The 16,437-nt window shown below is 36.0% G+C and overlaps 1 protein-coding gene across 6 annotated transcripts in view; it reads right to left on the bottom strand.

Moving 5' to 3' along the window:
* agmo (alkylglycerol monooxygenase) overlaps window positions 1-16,437 on the bottom strand; it is a 49,906-nt gene that overhangs the window by 9,257 nt on the left and 24,212 nt on the right. For all 6 annotated transcript variants that reach the window (XM_017491661.3, XM_053687425.1, XM_047161264.2 and 3 more), the window contains exons 4-12: window positions 14,755-14,858; window positions 13,733-13,828; window positions 12,242-12,308; window positions 12,030-12,095; window positions 11,263-11,342; window positions 9,317-9,451; window positions 3,850-3,966; window positions 1,434-1,516; window positions 252-357 (exon numbers count right to left, since the gene is read on the bottom strand). In XM_017491661.3, coding sequence (XP_017347150.1) covers window positions 252-357; window positions 1,434-1,516; window positions 3,850-3,966; window positions 9,317-9,451; window positions 11,263-11,342; window positions 12,030-12,095; window positions 12,242-12,308; window positions 13,733-13,828; window positions 14,755-14,858 — 854 coding nt within the window. The remainder of the gene's footprint in view (window positions 1-251; window positions 358-1,433; window positions 1,517-3,849; window positions 3,967-9,316; window positions 9,452-11,262; window positions 11,343-12,029; window positions 12,096-12,241; window positions 12,309-13,732; window positions 13,829-14,754; window positions 14,859-16,437) is intronic.

Genomic DNA, 16,437 nt, shown 5'->3' with positions numbered 1-16,437 from the left:
ACACTATGTTGATATGCTTCATCTATACTGCTTTACAGCTGAGCCACACACTCACAAAACCCACGCCCACACTTACCATTAAGTGAGCTCCTGCCACTTTCAGTTACACTAATTAAGCAATCTAGTGTGACACAACTTATGTTTAAGCACTGTTTATATGCTGTATATAATATGTGCACTGTTGTGCTGAATTCACAGAGATAATGTCTATGTTGTGTCATCCATTTTGTGTAAAATGTTAAGAGAGTTACCTCTGTTGCAAGATCCAGTAGAGGCACCATGGAGCTGATATAACCAAACCTGTTGAGTGCCAACATTAGTAGGCAGCGTGACATCTCCCATAGAGCAGCATTAGGACTGTAAAAAACAGAACAACATACAGTATTAAGTCTAAGGCTGTTGTTCTTTTTACTGGAGCATTTTCATGGAAAGTGTGAAACTGATCCCCAGTGCAAAGCACTATTGTTTACCTAAAAATACTGTTCTGGCATTTACATCATTTGTATCTGCATCTTTTTTTTCTACCCAGCGATAGAAATGCCAGCAATGTCAGTATGATTTGTGAATTCTGGCTGTGACAGTTCATCAACCTCAAATCACTCAAAATATGAGGTTTTTAATCCTGTTTGTGAAGATATTATTGTTGTTTGCACCTGCTTGTAATACTTTCTAATGAATTTAGTTAGACCTATTTCCCAAAATATAAACGAATTACTAACCTATTTGAAACCACCATGACCCAGACCAGGCAGTTACTAATCACAAGGACCACTGCACATTCATGTTAACTGTCTATGTTTGAGCTTAATATCTAATTACTTGCCTATGCCTGAATGAAAGTAAAAACCTAATACTCATATGTATAGTGTGCCTCCTATTCATATCTGTATTTGTATCTGTTTAAAAAATATATATTCGGGGTTCTATCCCAAAGACAGAATGCCTTCTGGTTACATAAAGTAACGAAGACCCTGAAACACAAATGAGTACACAAAACTTGACCAAATGTAAAGTAAACTAAATAAAAAATAATTAGAACAATAAGAGCTGTAGCTATTATCTATCATTTTGTTCAAAAAAGGAATGCACAGATAATAAACTAATAAGCAGAACTTTGTTTTGGAAGGAATCCAGATGTATGAAAAATTATTTACGGACCCAGAATCGATCTTTGAGTGGACACACAAGGTTTCGGTCCAAGTGTTAAAACGTCCAAAGAAAAAAAATAGCATGCTTACATTTTAATGACCATATGGAAAAGTGTAATGTCTTACTATGGCCATGTTGCTGTCATTGACAGAGCTCTATAACTTACATCAATAGTAACAAGTATCAAAATGCTGTATTATACACATCATTTTTCAAAATGTTTTATTCCCAAGAAGCTCCATTATTGACCAAGCAACATACTGTATATAATAAAGTCTCAGTACCTTAGGTCCATTATATACCCAAGGATGGTAAGTGTGAGTAATATGTATCCAGTGATAAGCAGCACAGTTGTTTGAGACAGCATCTAGAGAACAAAAGTAGAATAGAAGAACAATATGGTCTCAATACAAAACCAGTGGATGTCAACTCAGTTGCTCAGGTTAACTTCAGAATCCCACCCACAACCTCCTCATGTTTATGTTCATGACCCTTATAAAGTAAACTAGCCAGAGAAAATCTCATTAGGGTAGGTATTATGAAGACCAGCCAGCATGGGTGCACAGACAACTGCAGCTTATTCTGTTTGACCTTTAAACTTACAGTGCAGAGCCCTCTGTCTGCTATATGAGAAATTCTATAGTTACATGGTTGACATTTGGTGGATGTTTGCTCTCTAAACCTTATATGCAGAGTCTTCGAAAATATTTCTCTCTTGGGTACAGTACAAGTCCTCAAAGCTTAGACTCTCATTTAGAAGTCACCACATGTAGTGCAGCTGAGCTGTCCATGCTGTATGTAATACATTTTGCTGGCGCTACTGTGTTTCTTTCTTTTGTTGGACACTTAAAAGACAGTTTGTGTAATGTTAGAGCACTGAAAATAATCTGTTTAATAACAAATTGGTATAATTAATTAGTATTATTAATCATTGTCGATATCTCAGAAAGAAGTTATTAACTTGCTCACTGATAATGTGCAACTATACTCTACAGTTAACATAAACACAAATAAACCAACTATGTAACTGCTAATGATATTAGATTGCACAGATAGACATACGTGGGATTTCATCTTGGTTTTGAGTTGCATTGTCATATTCTCAATTAGTTATTTAACATTAGCCAAACCTGTCAACACATAACACTCTGTATTTTGAAAATTTCTAATAATAGTGACTAGCTATTCTATTGCTATCATCCTCTATTAATTTGCATATTGGATTGCGAAAGCACAAACTGAACTCATGCATAATTACCATATTAGTACTATCAGAATTGATTTAATGTAGGAAGGTCTCCCATGAAAAAATAAGTTTAAATTCTGAATATATTTAAAAATGCCATTTAACAAAATGAAGTACAGCAAGAGCTTGATAATTGAGCAGTAATTTGAAAATAGCATGAGAGGACTTCTCGTGCACGAACCACATCAGATGGTTAGGTTCCATAAGATCATTGATAGGACTGTGATGTTTCTTGAATTACCAATATGTGACATTGCCCAGGTCTCAGAGGGAACTTTGTGAAAACACTGTGAGTCAGTTTCCTAAGGTCTGGCTTATGTTTTTAAAATCCTTTCAACATGCTAATTTCTAATTTGTCCCACTATCCTATTTCTACAATAACACCAAGCCAAAGTGTAGAAAACATTAAACCATCTGGATGTTTTCTTAGTCACTGCAGTAACAGTCGAACTGTGTTAGTGTTTCTACTCCTCCCAAGGCTAAGATTAAGTTACTAACATTATTGTCCTCACTACTATTAATTTCTGAAGAACAAAGTGCAAACTAATCTACTGTGTTGGTTTTGCCGAGTTAAGCAGTTAACGTTTCAGCAGTGGTCAATTTCTGCAACCTCAATAATTAACAATAAGTCAAACAACTAGCAAGAATGATAGTCTCAAATGGGTGATGCAGTTGAGAGGTAACTCGCCAAGTCTTAAAAATAAATGTTTTTCTAGCTTTGAAGTACCACTAAGCTGTGCTGTAGCATCACTTGTCAGTGCAAATAAATGTGCATGGCACATAGAGGTATAAATACACACTTTGACATTATTTATTGCTTGACCCAAGGGCATTACTTAGTTATTTTCTCTGGAAAGGCTGATGGATGCAACAGGAAGGCTTTTTAGGCGATGGGAAATGGTTGAATTGGCTCTCAGAACATTTGTATTGGTTGTTGGACCACCGGCAGCTGTTTTATTGGTTGGTGATGGGAGGGAAGGGAGGGTGAAAGAGGGATCTACAAATTTCACAGTAAGGCACCGTCGAGAGAACACCACTGAGGTAGGAATCACAGGAAGACCGGCTGTTTCATTTCAGCAGGGAAGCAGGGTGGGTCCATGAAGTTTGGCTAACCAAAACTATGCCTGGGGAACACACACTTCCAATGATACCAATAGGGGAACATAGTGTCTGCGTTTTTGTTAGGGAGGTGGAGTAAGATAGAAAATAATACGCAAATGTTGCTTAAAAGATGTCTGTCCATGCACTCTAGTGAAAGGCCATATAATCGAGGTAATTAGAGGGAGAGTTTGACTGTTGTTTGATAACAGGCCCTGTGTTATAATATTAAGCACTGAGTAAATTAAAAGCTTTCAATGAACCATTAAAGACAATGAAAGATTTGCATGGGCATAAAAGCCTTAGCAAAGGCAAGGACCAAATGTCTTTCTACGATAAACATTTAAGTTACTCACATGTTCTGTTGCAAATAAGTTGTTGTAATTGACCAGCACAAGAAGGAACTGCACATGCACATAAGCTTGAAGTGCAGATGACCAATGTGGATTGTGTGGCACTTCCTCTCCTGTGATCTGAAAAGAAGCAGTATGTTTATGAAATATGAATAGTATTTCAGTAACAGTTAATCAGTTCTGTGTCCTTCATCACTATTCAATAAAAATTTAAGGCTGTCTTCCAACTAGCATCTTGTGAACTTGGTGGCATGCCTGACATGTTATTTAGTATGGTAGTATTCAGTTTTGAGGCATAGTCCAAATATTCACAAATTTGATGATATAACAGATCAGCAGTTATGGTATTACAGAAATACCATAGTTTTTGAGAATAAAAATTGTATTTTGCAGATCAGCATGACCGTCACATTTAGTGAGTATTGGGTAATTAGCTAATTAGCATTAGCTAAAAGATAAAAAGCTGTTACTTTCTCAACAAGAAATCATAATAGGGGATAGTGGTAGTAAGTTAGCCCATTGAACATTATAGAGAAAAACTATAATATCCGGTCACTACAAGACACAGATCAGTGTAATACACATATAACCAAGAGTAAAGTACTAAAATAAACAGAAACATACCAAACACTACTAAATATCCACTCATCAGTCATTATCATTAACTAAAACAACTTTGCAACTGCATAACAATACAAATTCCCCAACACAAATGAATCACATCACCATCATTCACTAGCTTCCCACTAAATTAGAGAACAAATAAATACAGTACCTTACCTGTTCAGTAAGAAAATCTAAACTAAAGCTCCATCACTCCTAAATCCATTGTCCTCATTGACTAGATTGACTCATTCACACTCCCACACTCCTATTCTCTCTCTCTCATGATTGGTTACTGACTCTTGCCTGTCACTATAAAGTAAGACTTCTATCATACCAAAGGTTTGATGAATCTGAGACATCTGTATGACTTTCATACAAATGTTTTGCCAATTCCCCTGATGTCCCTGTTACAGTGTTGACTGTGAATTACTGTTACAGGATTCTCAGGGTGACTCAGCAGCTCTGTATATCATAATATACAGTATTTTGATGTGACAATAATGGTCACAATAATGATAGCTTTGTAGAGAAATGCTTTGATTACATGCTTTTCATTTAAGGTTTGGCTATTAAATTATAGTTAAGTCCTCAGAATGAATATCAAAACCCGTTTTTATCACAGTTCCATAAACATTCATTCACTCATCTTCAATAACCACTTTATTCAGGTCTGGGTCATGGTGTACCACGGGTATCACTGTGCATTTTACCCAGGATGGGATGTCATTCCCACCATTCACACACATTCACACTAATTTACAACCAGGGGCACTGTAGCAATCCACCAATCTGCATGTTTTTGGACAGTGTGACGAAACCAGATAACCTGGAAGAAACATGCAAAACTCCACAAAGACAGTAACCCAAACTCAGGAGTAAACCTGATACCGTAGAACTGTGAGGTGGCAATATTACCCACTGTACCACCATGTCACCCAATCTCCACGAAGACTGTCCATTAAATAACACCTACATTAAATTAGTGGTACCTATAAAAAATTTTTAAAAAGGTTTGCGAAACCATTGAAATTTCCTGGATGTCTGCACAACATTCTAAAACATGTTCTGAAAAAGTCAGTATAAGAACACACACACACACACACACACACACACACACACACACACACACACACACACACACACACACACACCATTTGAACTTGTCTTACTGCTGAACAAATGGTTTAAAGAATCAGGGATATTGATGTAAGGCCCAATGAAAGGAGGTTAATTAGATCCAGATGTTCCAGTCGGTTCAGGTGTGGGTTTGACCTCTAGAGCCATTTATAAAAAAAACACATCATTTTTGTTACCAGCTTGCACAGCAAGTGCAATTTGGATTAATCAAAATGATTTCAGCGGAAATCAGAAAAAAATCGGTTCAAGCTTATTAGACTAGAAAGGGTCACAAAATAATTTTTAGAAAGTTGGACCTACAGCAGTAGTTCAAGATTGTGATTTCTCTCCTTGCGACCTTGAGGATCATTGTAAGCACATGCTGTAGAAATCTTAAACAAGTAACAAGAATCCTATTAAGCTCTCTTAGCATTGCTTGCACTTAACCACACAGGAAATCAATGCTCTCTAAGAAATTCCTGAAGACCACCTGGATGTTCCAGCTCGCTACTTGGAAAAAGTTTTATGGACAGATGAGTTAAAGTTTTTGGAAAATGTACATAGAACTGCTTTGGAGAAAATGAAACACTTGCTTACAAACATATAAGCTTGGGAATCATGGATGAGGTAAAACAGTGTGAAGCTGCTTGGGATTAATTGCAGATCCCACATGACCAATGCTTTCAAATTGTATTTACAGAAGAATTTCATTGTCTGTCTGAAAGGCTTAGTGGTAACAAGGCCCAAGTCTAAAATGCAGGAGTAAATCAATAACACAGTAGCTTCAAGAAGAAAGTCCATATTTATAAATGACTAACTCTGACCTCAGTCCCATGAAACTGCCGTGCATGATCTAAGGCAGGCTCATTTAGTGAAACACCTCAAACATGTAAGTGAGCATATTTTGACAAGTGAGCTAAAATTCCTTCTAAATATTGTGTATGACTCATCAACAGCTGCACAAAGACTTCTGGTAAAAGTTATTCACAACACAGCAGCAAGCAAGCTTTTCGTCTTCATGGCACAGTTCAATGGCTTATAAATAGTCATATCACAAACCTTTTCAAATAAATGTATAAACTTTTGAATTCTTCTACTTCATCTACTTCTACTACATCTTAAGGGACTATAATGCATATTTCCGGAAAGCAGGTCTGCAATTTTTATCAGGACTCTTCCCACCTCCCAAAAGCATGCATGTGCAGTAGGTGGACTGGCTTTCATTAATTGCCTAAGTAAAAAAAAAAGTTACAAAAGGAAATGCTGTTTTTACTGTATTTCTATTTTATAGAATATACTTTTATACTTAAAATATTTTTATTTTATATTTGTACCACAGCATTGTTGAATTCTCAATTCTGATTGGCCAGAAGGTGTTGCTTTTTTTTTTTTTTTTTTTTTTATAAATAAAAGCTGCTCTGACAATAGTTTCAGGTGTAATTTAAATGATAGGTTTATATCAGTGTGCTCCTTCTAATACATTATTGATTCTATAGTAACAGCTACACATTGACTTGCCTGGCAGATGCTCCTTATAATCTAAAAATCTAATAATAAATGGATTAACAAAATGTGTGGCTATTTAACAAAGAAAATGTTTTCTTTTAGGAAATGTTTATTTAACATTTATGGAAGGAGTCTCCAGTGTCAGCACTTTACAGCAATCAGTAAGTTTTCCGACACGGGAAAGTCTGCAGGACAGACAACATTGTCTTTCTGGTTTCTCATAAACATCGTGACATCTGATTTTTTAAAATCTTATTAACTTTATGCGAGAGAACAAAGAGAGACTGGAGAGGGAATGATTGTTTATAGCTGTTATAAGATAAGTTGTTATAACTGGTCTTGCAGACATTATATAACATCAGATGTAGCTGTAAATGGATAAAAACCAAGACAGGCCATTTATTAATAATTAAAAATTGTGGCAAATAGCTTTGGTATAACAGGAATAAAACTTTGGGACTGTTCATAAAAATAATCCACTCTGCGGAAGTAAAAGTAACACTGAGTTACATCACACCCCTGTTATGGAGAATTTTTCTTAATGTGTACACCCCTTCATGATTTATTCCTTAATTATCAAACAGGAGTACATCATTTGCCTCTAACATATGTTAAAAAGATTTGAAACAACAAAGGTAGTAATCTAAAACTTGTGTACACTATCATATGTTTTAATACGTTATAAATGCCATAAATGTATTCTGAATGTGCAGTGTATAATAATAATCTTACATTCATTTATATGAATTCTTAAGACTCTCTCATGTGCAGCCGCATGTGGGTTTGACCTACTGGCTTCAGCAGTCCACTGCTCTGTTTTCCCTCAAAACTCAACTCCTCCAGCACGACCCTCCCTCCTTCGCAGGAGTATGAACAGGCATGGCCCAGCTCTCGCAGTCCAGCACCTTTCAAGGTATTTCAGTCAAACTCCAGCACTCGCCACATGCTCTCCATCACCAGGCTCTCTTTAGAGCTGCTTTAATTGCAGTGTAGGGGAAAAAAGAGGCTTTGTTTCATGTGTGAAGTAAGAATGGCTAAAAATGTGCCACACACACACATTGCTGTTTCAAAGTAAACCGCCGCAGCTCCTGATGGAGAGACTTCAATCCCGTGTCGTGGGCCTGGCTTTTAAAGACATGTGAAAATTGAGCTTATTGTGCTTCAAAAGCATGTGGGACTTTTTTTGGCACTGGGCTGTACTTGTAAAGTGTGTCATTTTATATTAAGAGTCATTGTCACGACTTTTTTCTGTCACTGAAATTGTAGGCCATGGATGGCAAACAAGATATAAACGTTCAAGAATAACAAGATTTCTCATACAAATTTAAGCGTAAACTTGCCATCTAGCTGCCCTTCAGCAGTAATAAAGCCAGGAATAAAAATGACGGGAAATTAACTAATCAAAAACAGGCTAGTGTACTACAGCCCAACATGCTGCATAGCTGTTTACTGTTACCATTGTGAAATTGATCATTTTCCAGTAACAGCAGCTCTCGAAATGTTTTACTCTGCTTGTATAAGAGCAATTTTCCAACAGTGACCATTTTTCATTTGTTAAAGAATGACATTATATATTTTTATCTGTTTATAGTTATGTTTCATGTTGTGGACCATCCACTAAACAAGTGAGTTCCTGTTATAAATTATGTTATAGCAGATATAAATAGTCACTTTTGAATTTAAAAAGACAAAAAAAAAATTAAGCTTGTCTTGAACCAAGAAACTATAAAGCACAAAATTCTCTGTTTTGAAGAATGTCCCATGTGAAACAAAATCCAGTTTCAGCTTCACCACTTACAAAGTGCTGACACTGAAGACTCCTTCCTTAGAGACAACTTGACCATATCAACAATTTCACATATTTGTTAATTAAAGTATGTTTTAATGAAGCATCCACCATTAAAGTACCTGTGTAAATTGTTACTACAGAAACGATAATTTACTGTATTAGAAAAAGCACATAATATAAATCTGTCTTTTGCCTTGTAACCAGAAATATTGTCAGAGCCGCTGTTATAGGAAATTAATCAACACCTTCTGACCAATCAGAATTGAGAATTCAACAGCGCTATGATATGAGTTAAGCTACTTCACAAACCTACAGAGAACTACATTCAGAATTTTCCTCTACATGGATTGTCCATCATGAGTTAAATTATGGGCTTTTACAGGTTGTTAGAATCAAGACCTTATTGTATAATTAGAAATATAGGAGATGAGAGAAAACAGAGACGTTTCCAACCTCGGGTAGATCTTCAGGATCTCCAAGCCTCGGTTTGCCTGGTGTCCAGCCTGGTCCACTAAAGATGACCGACAGCTTGTGTGTAATACCATTAGCACTGATGAACTGCTTCAACAGATATGTGTAGTATTCAAACTTCAGAAATAAAACAGAGCAAAAACAAAACCTCATGATTTGAAAAACTCATCATACAGAAGCATATGTGCAACAAAAACTCACAGTGAGTTGTTTACATGAGCAAAGTACTCTCATAACTACAAGAAATCCAATTTACCAATAATCTGTTTATTGGTGCTACTGATACTGAACAGAAGTGGTTTTACTGGAAAACTTTGTTCAAGTACTTTAATAAAGTATTATCTCAAAGTAAAAGTAAAAAGGAGTCAAAATAACTGAGTAGGAATTTAAAAAAATGTATACAGTGGAAAAACTAGTAGAGTTATTGATAACACAAACATGAACAAATACTTTAATTGAAAAGTGAAGATAAAATGTTTTAAGTTTTAATATTTACACCCAAAGAAATTCAGAATGTTATCAACATTCTGCATTTTTTTAAAATTATAATTATTTTTTGCTCATGTATGTAGACTTATAATAGTCATGGATTGAATAAACATTAGTCTATATAGGTGTAATTTAAACAAATGTCCGTTAATATGTCCTAACTTACTTTCCTAACATTACTTATGGCTTAATTATATATATATATATATATATATATATATATATATATATATATATATATATATATATATATATATATATATATTAACTAATGCAGTAAATAATAGTTAAATGATCCTTAATGTAAAGTGTTACTTTTGATAAATCAGTTCCAAAGCCCCAGTCTTTAATATTGGCCCTGGTGATATAAAGATTGAGATTTGGGTTGAATTTTGAGCAGTGGGTTGAGTTTCTCTTTCAACATGAGTTTATTAAACCTGTTTCTTTTTTCTGGAAACTGATCACATTTTTTAGAGCAGTATTGTAATACAGGTACTGTAGCTGTTACATTGTGCATTTTATTGATCATTTTTACCCGGTGATAAAAATCCTAGTAGATTCTTTTTCTGCCCGGTGTTTGGGTTTATAAAAATAGATTTATATATATATATATATATATATATATATATATATATATATATATATATATATATATATATATATATACTTGAATAACATGTATAAACTTGTATATGGGTCTCCTACATTTTCATTTTCTAAACTCAGAAGCAATGGGGGGATGCAAAGATTTGCACTTGACAGTCTCCATGTCAAAGTCCTGCATCAAAGTCCATATTTTCTGACAATACAAAGTTAAACAGCTTTGCTGATAGTCCTCCTGGACCACATTTGTTTAAAACAAAGCATACAATACAAAAAAGATTGCAGTAATCTAACCATTATGGAGTATAATGTTATAAAACATATATGTTTCAAATCTGTTAACAGCATATATTTTTCTAGCAATGTTGTATTTGGGTGGAGGCTTGTATTAGTCTGTTGTATTAGTTTTGGTGGAGTAGTAAAGGTGAAATGTGAGTGAAATGTTGTGTCAATGAGTGAGTTATAGCCAAGGGTTATTAAGTTCTTCCAACAAAAAATGTATGAGAAACACTATTGTTATTTCATTTGACATTGAAACCAGTGTCTAAGTGTTTCATGCCACAGATAAGATTGCGTTTGTCGTTTGCTTCCAAGAGAAAGTGCAGAGAAAATAATCAAAGGCAACTTGCACATGGTTTCTTGCCGACACTCTCGCCTCTCTTGTTTAAAGTGCACTGCTAATGTTATGGTTATGGTATGGCTTTCCCACTGGTGAGGAAACAAGAGTGAAAGCAGCAGAGAATGCACAGCTCATATTTACATTTAACATAGCACTGAAATTCTGAGCTATAGACCTCGCTGGGCAAGAACTCAAGATATATTTGTGGCTAACATACCTCAACAGACAGAATGTCAAAGGTGTTGATGGGGTGTGTGAGTCCATAGATGACTTTATCATCTTCTGGAGCAAAGGTTCCTACAAGAGAACATTTATAATACACTAATAAATACTTCACTCACGTGTATTGCTTTTAACATATATGAAAGGCAGATGCTGTAACATATATTATATATGTTTTTAATGTTAATCTTAAAGTTTATAACTATAAAGGGTGCTGTATCTGACAGTTTTTTGCACTGCATACACAAAGACACATTGACTTAATAACAGCTTAATAACTATGTTTATGTCTAAAATTAATTTTTAGTGTGTTTTTTTTTTAGTTGTTGTTGTTTTTATGTTACATTTTCTTCCTTACAATTTCAACCTGGTTATGTGTGCAAAAGTTGGTCCCTAAAAGCAAAATACATGTCCACACTCACATTGTATTTATGTTTACTGTATGTACTGTATGTTCCACATTGTTACACTGTTGTATTTACTGTATCATACTGGATTCACTTCCTCAGCATAGATTTATTGTCTTGTCTATATGCAGTGCAACATTTATAATTTGCACTGCATATTGTCTGGTGATTATCTTGTACCACACTGTTGTCAGTTTCCTATAATATTCTGCACCAAGGTACTGTTTCATTCTACTGTATATTCATATAATCTAGAATAAGAATAAAAGCCCTCTACTCTACTGTATACACACACACACACACACACACACACACACACACACACACACACACACACACACACACACACTCTTACCCAACATCCGGTCCCAAATAATGAGAGTCCCTCCATAATTCTTGTCAATACAGTAGCGGTTTCTCCCTGCATCATGATCCAAACAGAATAAATTACGAGCAAATCACTACAACTAACATTGTTTGGTATATATATTGTTTATAATTGAAAACAATTATATATAATTATATAACGTATATATTTAAAAGTGGTCTACCGTGGGTGTTACTCACCATGATGAACTCTGTGATGACTCGGAGTGTTCAAGATCCACTCCAGAGGACCAAGATCCCTGACGAACTAATGAAAAAAGCAGTTTTAAATTGTTTTGTGTCATATATTAATAAACAGTGCCTCTAGAACGTGATTATTAGTGTCATGTAATCAATTGACAACAACAACAAAAAACATCCAGCCTGGGGGTATCGTGCAGTGCCAGCTGTTGCTAAACAGAGATGTAAACTGTGTCTGAGTTTTAGCCTCACACATGTGATTAATCTCTCCTATTGATTGCCTTGTCTTTGTTTTGGCCAATATTACTGAGGAGGAATTGTGCAGGACCCAAAAGCTTGCATGGTTCACGTGCTTGCTAATGGATTCTGACACGAAACATCATTAATTTTATGTGTTTTCTTGTCTGATGAGCTCGCTCGAAGCTCCGCTAACTATGGAAAGAGAGAAGTAGCCAGATTTCCACATGGAAAGAACAATATAGATTAGAAGTAAAGCAAACACAAAGTTGGAGGGAATTACAATGGCTTTAAAAAGAGGGCAAAAAGCTGATAAGTTCCCCCAAATGCACCTACAGTGCATGTGTGCATGTATATGTGTGCGTGTGTGTGTATATATATATATATATATATATATATATATATATATATATATATATATATATATATATATATATATATATATGCACACACACACATACAGTACCTTAATTTCCCACCACACCAATCCATTATAACTCAATCTCTAAAGTTACTAAAGTTATACATTACACAGGTGTTTAGTTTGCCCTCAGGTGTTTGAAGGAAATAATGATTTTGATGGATAAATGTAAACCTGCTGAAGTCTAGATTTAGCTAGGGATTGTGCGAGTGAACATGATTTTTCAGTGGGTCATTATTTCACTATAATGACTGGTCTGGCTCCAGCTGAATTTCATCTTGAATGAAAAAGGTTGCTCGCCGCTTAGCCGAGGCTTTAACGCTGGATTATGCCTGGGAATTTCATGCCAATAAATTACATAACATCAAAAAAGCTCATAAAACAGGCATAAATTATATCCTTCAGGAACTTGCGGATGTGAAGACTGTTTTCACTAATGGTGCTCTAAAAGATGGAAATGATTCCAAATCCATTCCTGCTAAACGACTCCCCAAATGACTCCCCCAAACTGTAAAACCGATGGGCCAATGTTCACTCAAATGGCAAGGGTATGGTTATGCTTCTGTTTGGATTATTTCATAAAAGCTCATTATTTCTTATTGAACATCGGTCTGGAGTTTCAAACCTGGAAAGTGATACATAAAGTAGGTATTTTGTGGTGCATGAAGCATTGGGATGGTTAAAGTAAATAACCAGAATTAGTCTCAATTATGGATCATATGCGTTTTTCACTATATATGTACACTAGGCGTACTATATATCATGGGGCTACTTGTTACAAATACACCAAGCTAAAGTCTTAAATGTGATTGATGAACAGATTAACACTTTACCTCAGTGTGGATCCAAAACTGATAGAGCAAGTTAAACTGAATGTGTACAGCAAAGACTGACGGTGGAATTATTAATGCCATGGGGAGGTAGAACACCTGAGAACACACAATCAGCTCATTATATACATTATTAAAAAACAAATAAAATTAAAATCTTCAACCTTCAATTGAGGACCAGTATACACCTTGCAAATATAGCCTCACAGATTTAACACAGATTTCACTTTTCTTTGTAAAACTTTGTACAAACATAGTCAGATCTATACCATTAAATTCAATGTAAAAATTCAAAGAAAGTTTACACATGATCATGAATGTGAAGCTCATGTTTTGGACTGAGGACATCCTTGATAAAGCTGCACCATGTATATTTTTAGGGCTCAAAGTGCAGTTGAGAGAAGATAGTAGAAATCAAATTCACTTAGAGAGAATGAAAGGGTATTTCAGAAACTCCTGATCTCCTCGGGTGTTTACGCATAACACACAACACAGAGTGATGCAAAAAAGCATCTAGTGAGCAGCAGTTCAGCGGGTGGAAATTGATGAGAAATTAGTCTCATCTTGTTGATGAGAAAGATGAGGAGAATGACCAGACTGTTTTGAGCTGACAGGAAGGCTACAGTAACTCGAATAACCACTCCTTACAATTGTGGTGAGCAGAAAAGCATCTCAGAATGCACGACTTGTTGAAATTTGAGGCAGATAACAGCAGAACACCACACCAGGTTCCACTACTATCAGCCAAGAACAGAAATCTGTATTAAATCTGTGTTAAATACAACATGCTCAAGTACCTGTTACAACAGAAACTGAAACTGCTTTGAACTTAGTGTAAAAGTAGTATGCATCAGTTATAAACTGGATTTATGATGGACTAATATAGTGCACAATGGGGAGAAAATGATGCAGACAAAACCACTAATTACTGCACCCCATATAGTGCACTATCTAGTAAATAGGGAGCCATTTCAAAAATTACAATGGGCTCTAAAGGAGAGTCTCTATCAGATGGTGATTGTTACCCATGAAGCAAACTGCTGTGTTACAGACTGCCGGAGTGCTGTAGTCAGGTTGTAGTACTCAGAGCTGTGATGAACTTGATGAGCGGCCCACAGGATATTAAGCTCTACAAAACACACACACACACACACACACACACACACACACACACACACACACACACACACACACACACACACACACACACACACACAATTATGCATTTTCACCAAACACATATCAGAACACCTAACTGTGAATGACAGAGGAGAGAAAACTCAAAGTCAAACTATATCCACTTCTGCTTTTGTGTTTGCTTTAGATAAAAACTATGATAATAAGCTTTGGTGAAAGATACAAAAGCTAGTGCTCAGTTGCAACACACCAGTTTATATTCGCCATTTTGTAGTTGCTTCTACAACATTAACTGCTCTGATTTGGCCCTCATTCTTGGATCCACAGAATTATGCCTGCTAAGTTTGAAAGGATCTTATGAGCTGTTCTGAGACCACCCAGATGGCTCTGTAATGCTTTAACATGGCACAATGGGCTGTAAAAAGACGTTTAACTGAAATTAAACTATTCTTGTGCTAAAACTAAGAAAGATCAAAGACTTATCCCTGTGAAAGCCTACTGAAACTGTAACTCCTTTCAAGTAATGGTAAGTTTTACAGAATTATAATAACCAAGAAATGAGTCATTTCTATGGCAATGCCAAAAATGGATATATTGATCCCCGTCATGATGAGGCATGTATGGGTTCTATTTCCAGAGAGGGACAAAGCAAAAACTCTTTATGGGTGCTACTGTAGATGAAACCTGGCATGCGGTTCAGTATACAACTGGACTTTATTTATCATCAAATCACTGTGTCTGTTTTACTTACTTTCAGGAAAAATATTGCATAAAATCAAACAATCATTGACACAAGAAACAGGCTGGCACAGTGAGTATCTTTTCCACCACACAGCTCCAGGGTCCCTCGTTCGATCCTGAGCTCAGGTTACTGTCTGTGTGGATTTTTGTATGTTCTCCTCATGTCCACACTGGTTTCCACTGGGTTCTTTTGGTTTCCTTCCTTCTTGCAGTAACATGCCAGTGTTGAAATAGCTATCCTAAAATTGCCCCTGTGTGAATGAGTGTGCATATGCAGTTCCTGAAGATGAATGAATGAAATAATGTGGACCACCAACATACAGCCATTCAGGAGAAGGAGGTTTCTCTATTTGCCTGTTAATTCAGAAAGTTCCACCTCATGTGTTTTCAGGGTGTGGCTTCAGAGGAGTATGGATGTGAGGGTTGTATTTGTATGAGTTTTGCTTTCAAAATGTTCACAAAATGTATACCTTTCAAAATGTTCACTGACTTTATCAATTAACAATTTAACAATTAAGTTAAATCCTGGCATAGTAGTCTGCTTACTTAAATGAATATATGTAATGACTGTAAGGGCACACGGTGGCTTAGTGGTTAGCATGTTTGCCTCCCACCTCCGGGGTTCGAGTCCCGGGGCTGTGTGTGTGGAGTTTGCATGTTCTCCCCAGTCCAAAGACATGCAAAGGTAGGCTGATTGGTGTGTCTAAAGTGTCTGTAGTGTATGAATGTGAGTGTGTATGTGATTGTGCTCTGCGATGGACTGTCACCCTGTCCAGGGTGTACCCCGCCTTGTGCCCGATACTCCCTGGGATAGGCTCTAGGTTCCCTGT

The sequence above is a fragment of the Ictalurus punctatus genome, chromosome 17, assembly GCF_001660625.3.
Source record: "Ictalurus punctatus breed USDA103 chromosome 17, Coco_2.0, whole genome shotgun sequence".
Classification (NCBI taxonomy): domain Eukaryota; kingdom Metazoa; phylum Chordata; class Actinopteri; order Siluriformes; family Ictaluridae; genus Ictalurus; species Ictalurus punctatus.
This window is presented reverse-complemented; position numbering and strand designations above follow the sequence as displayed.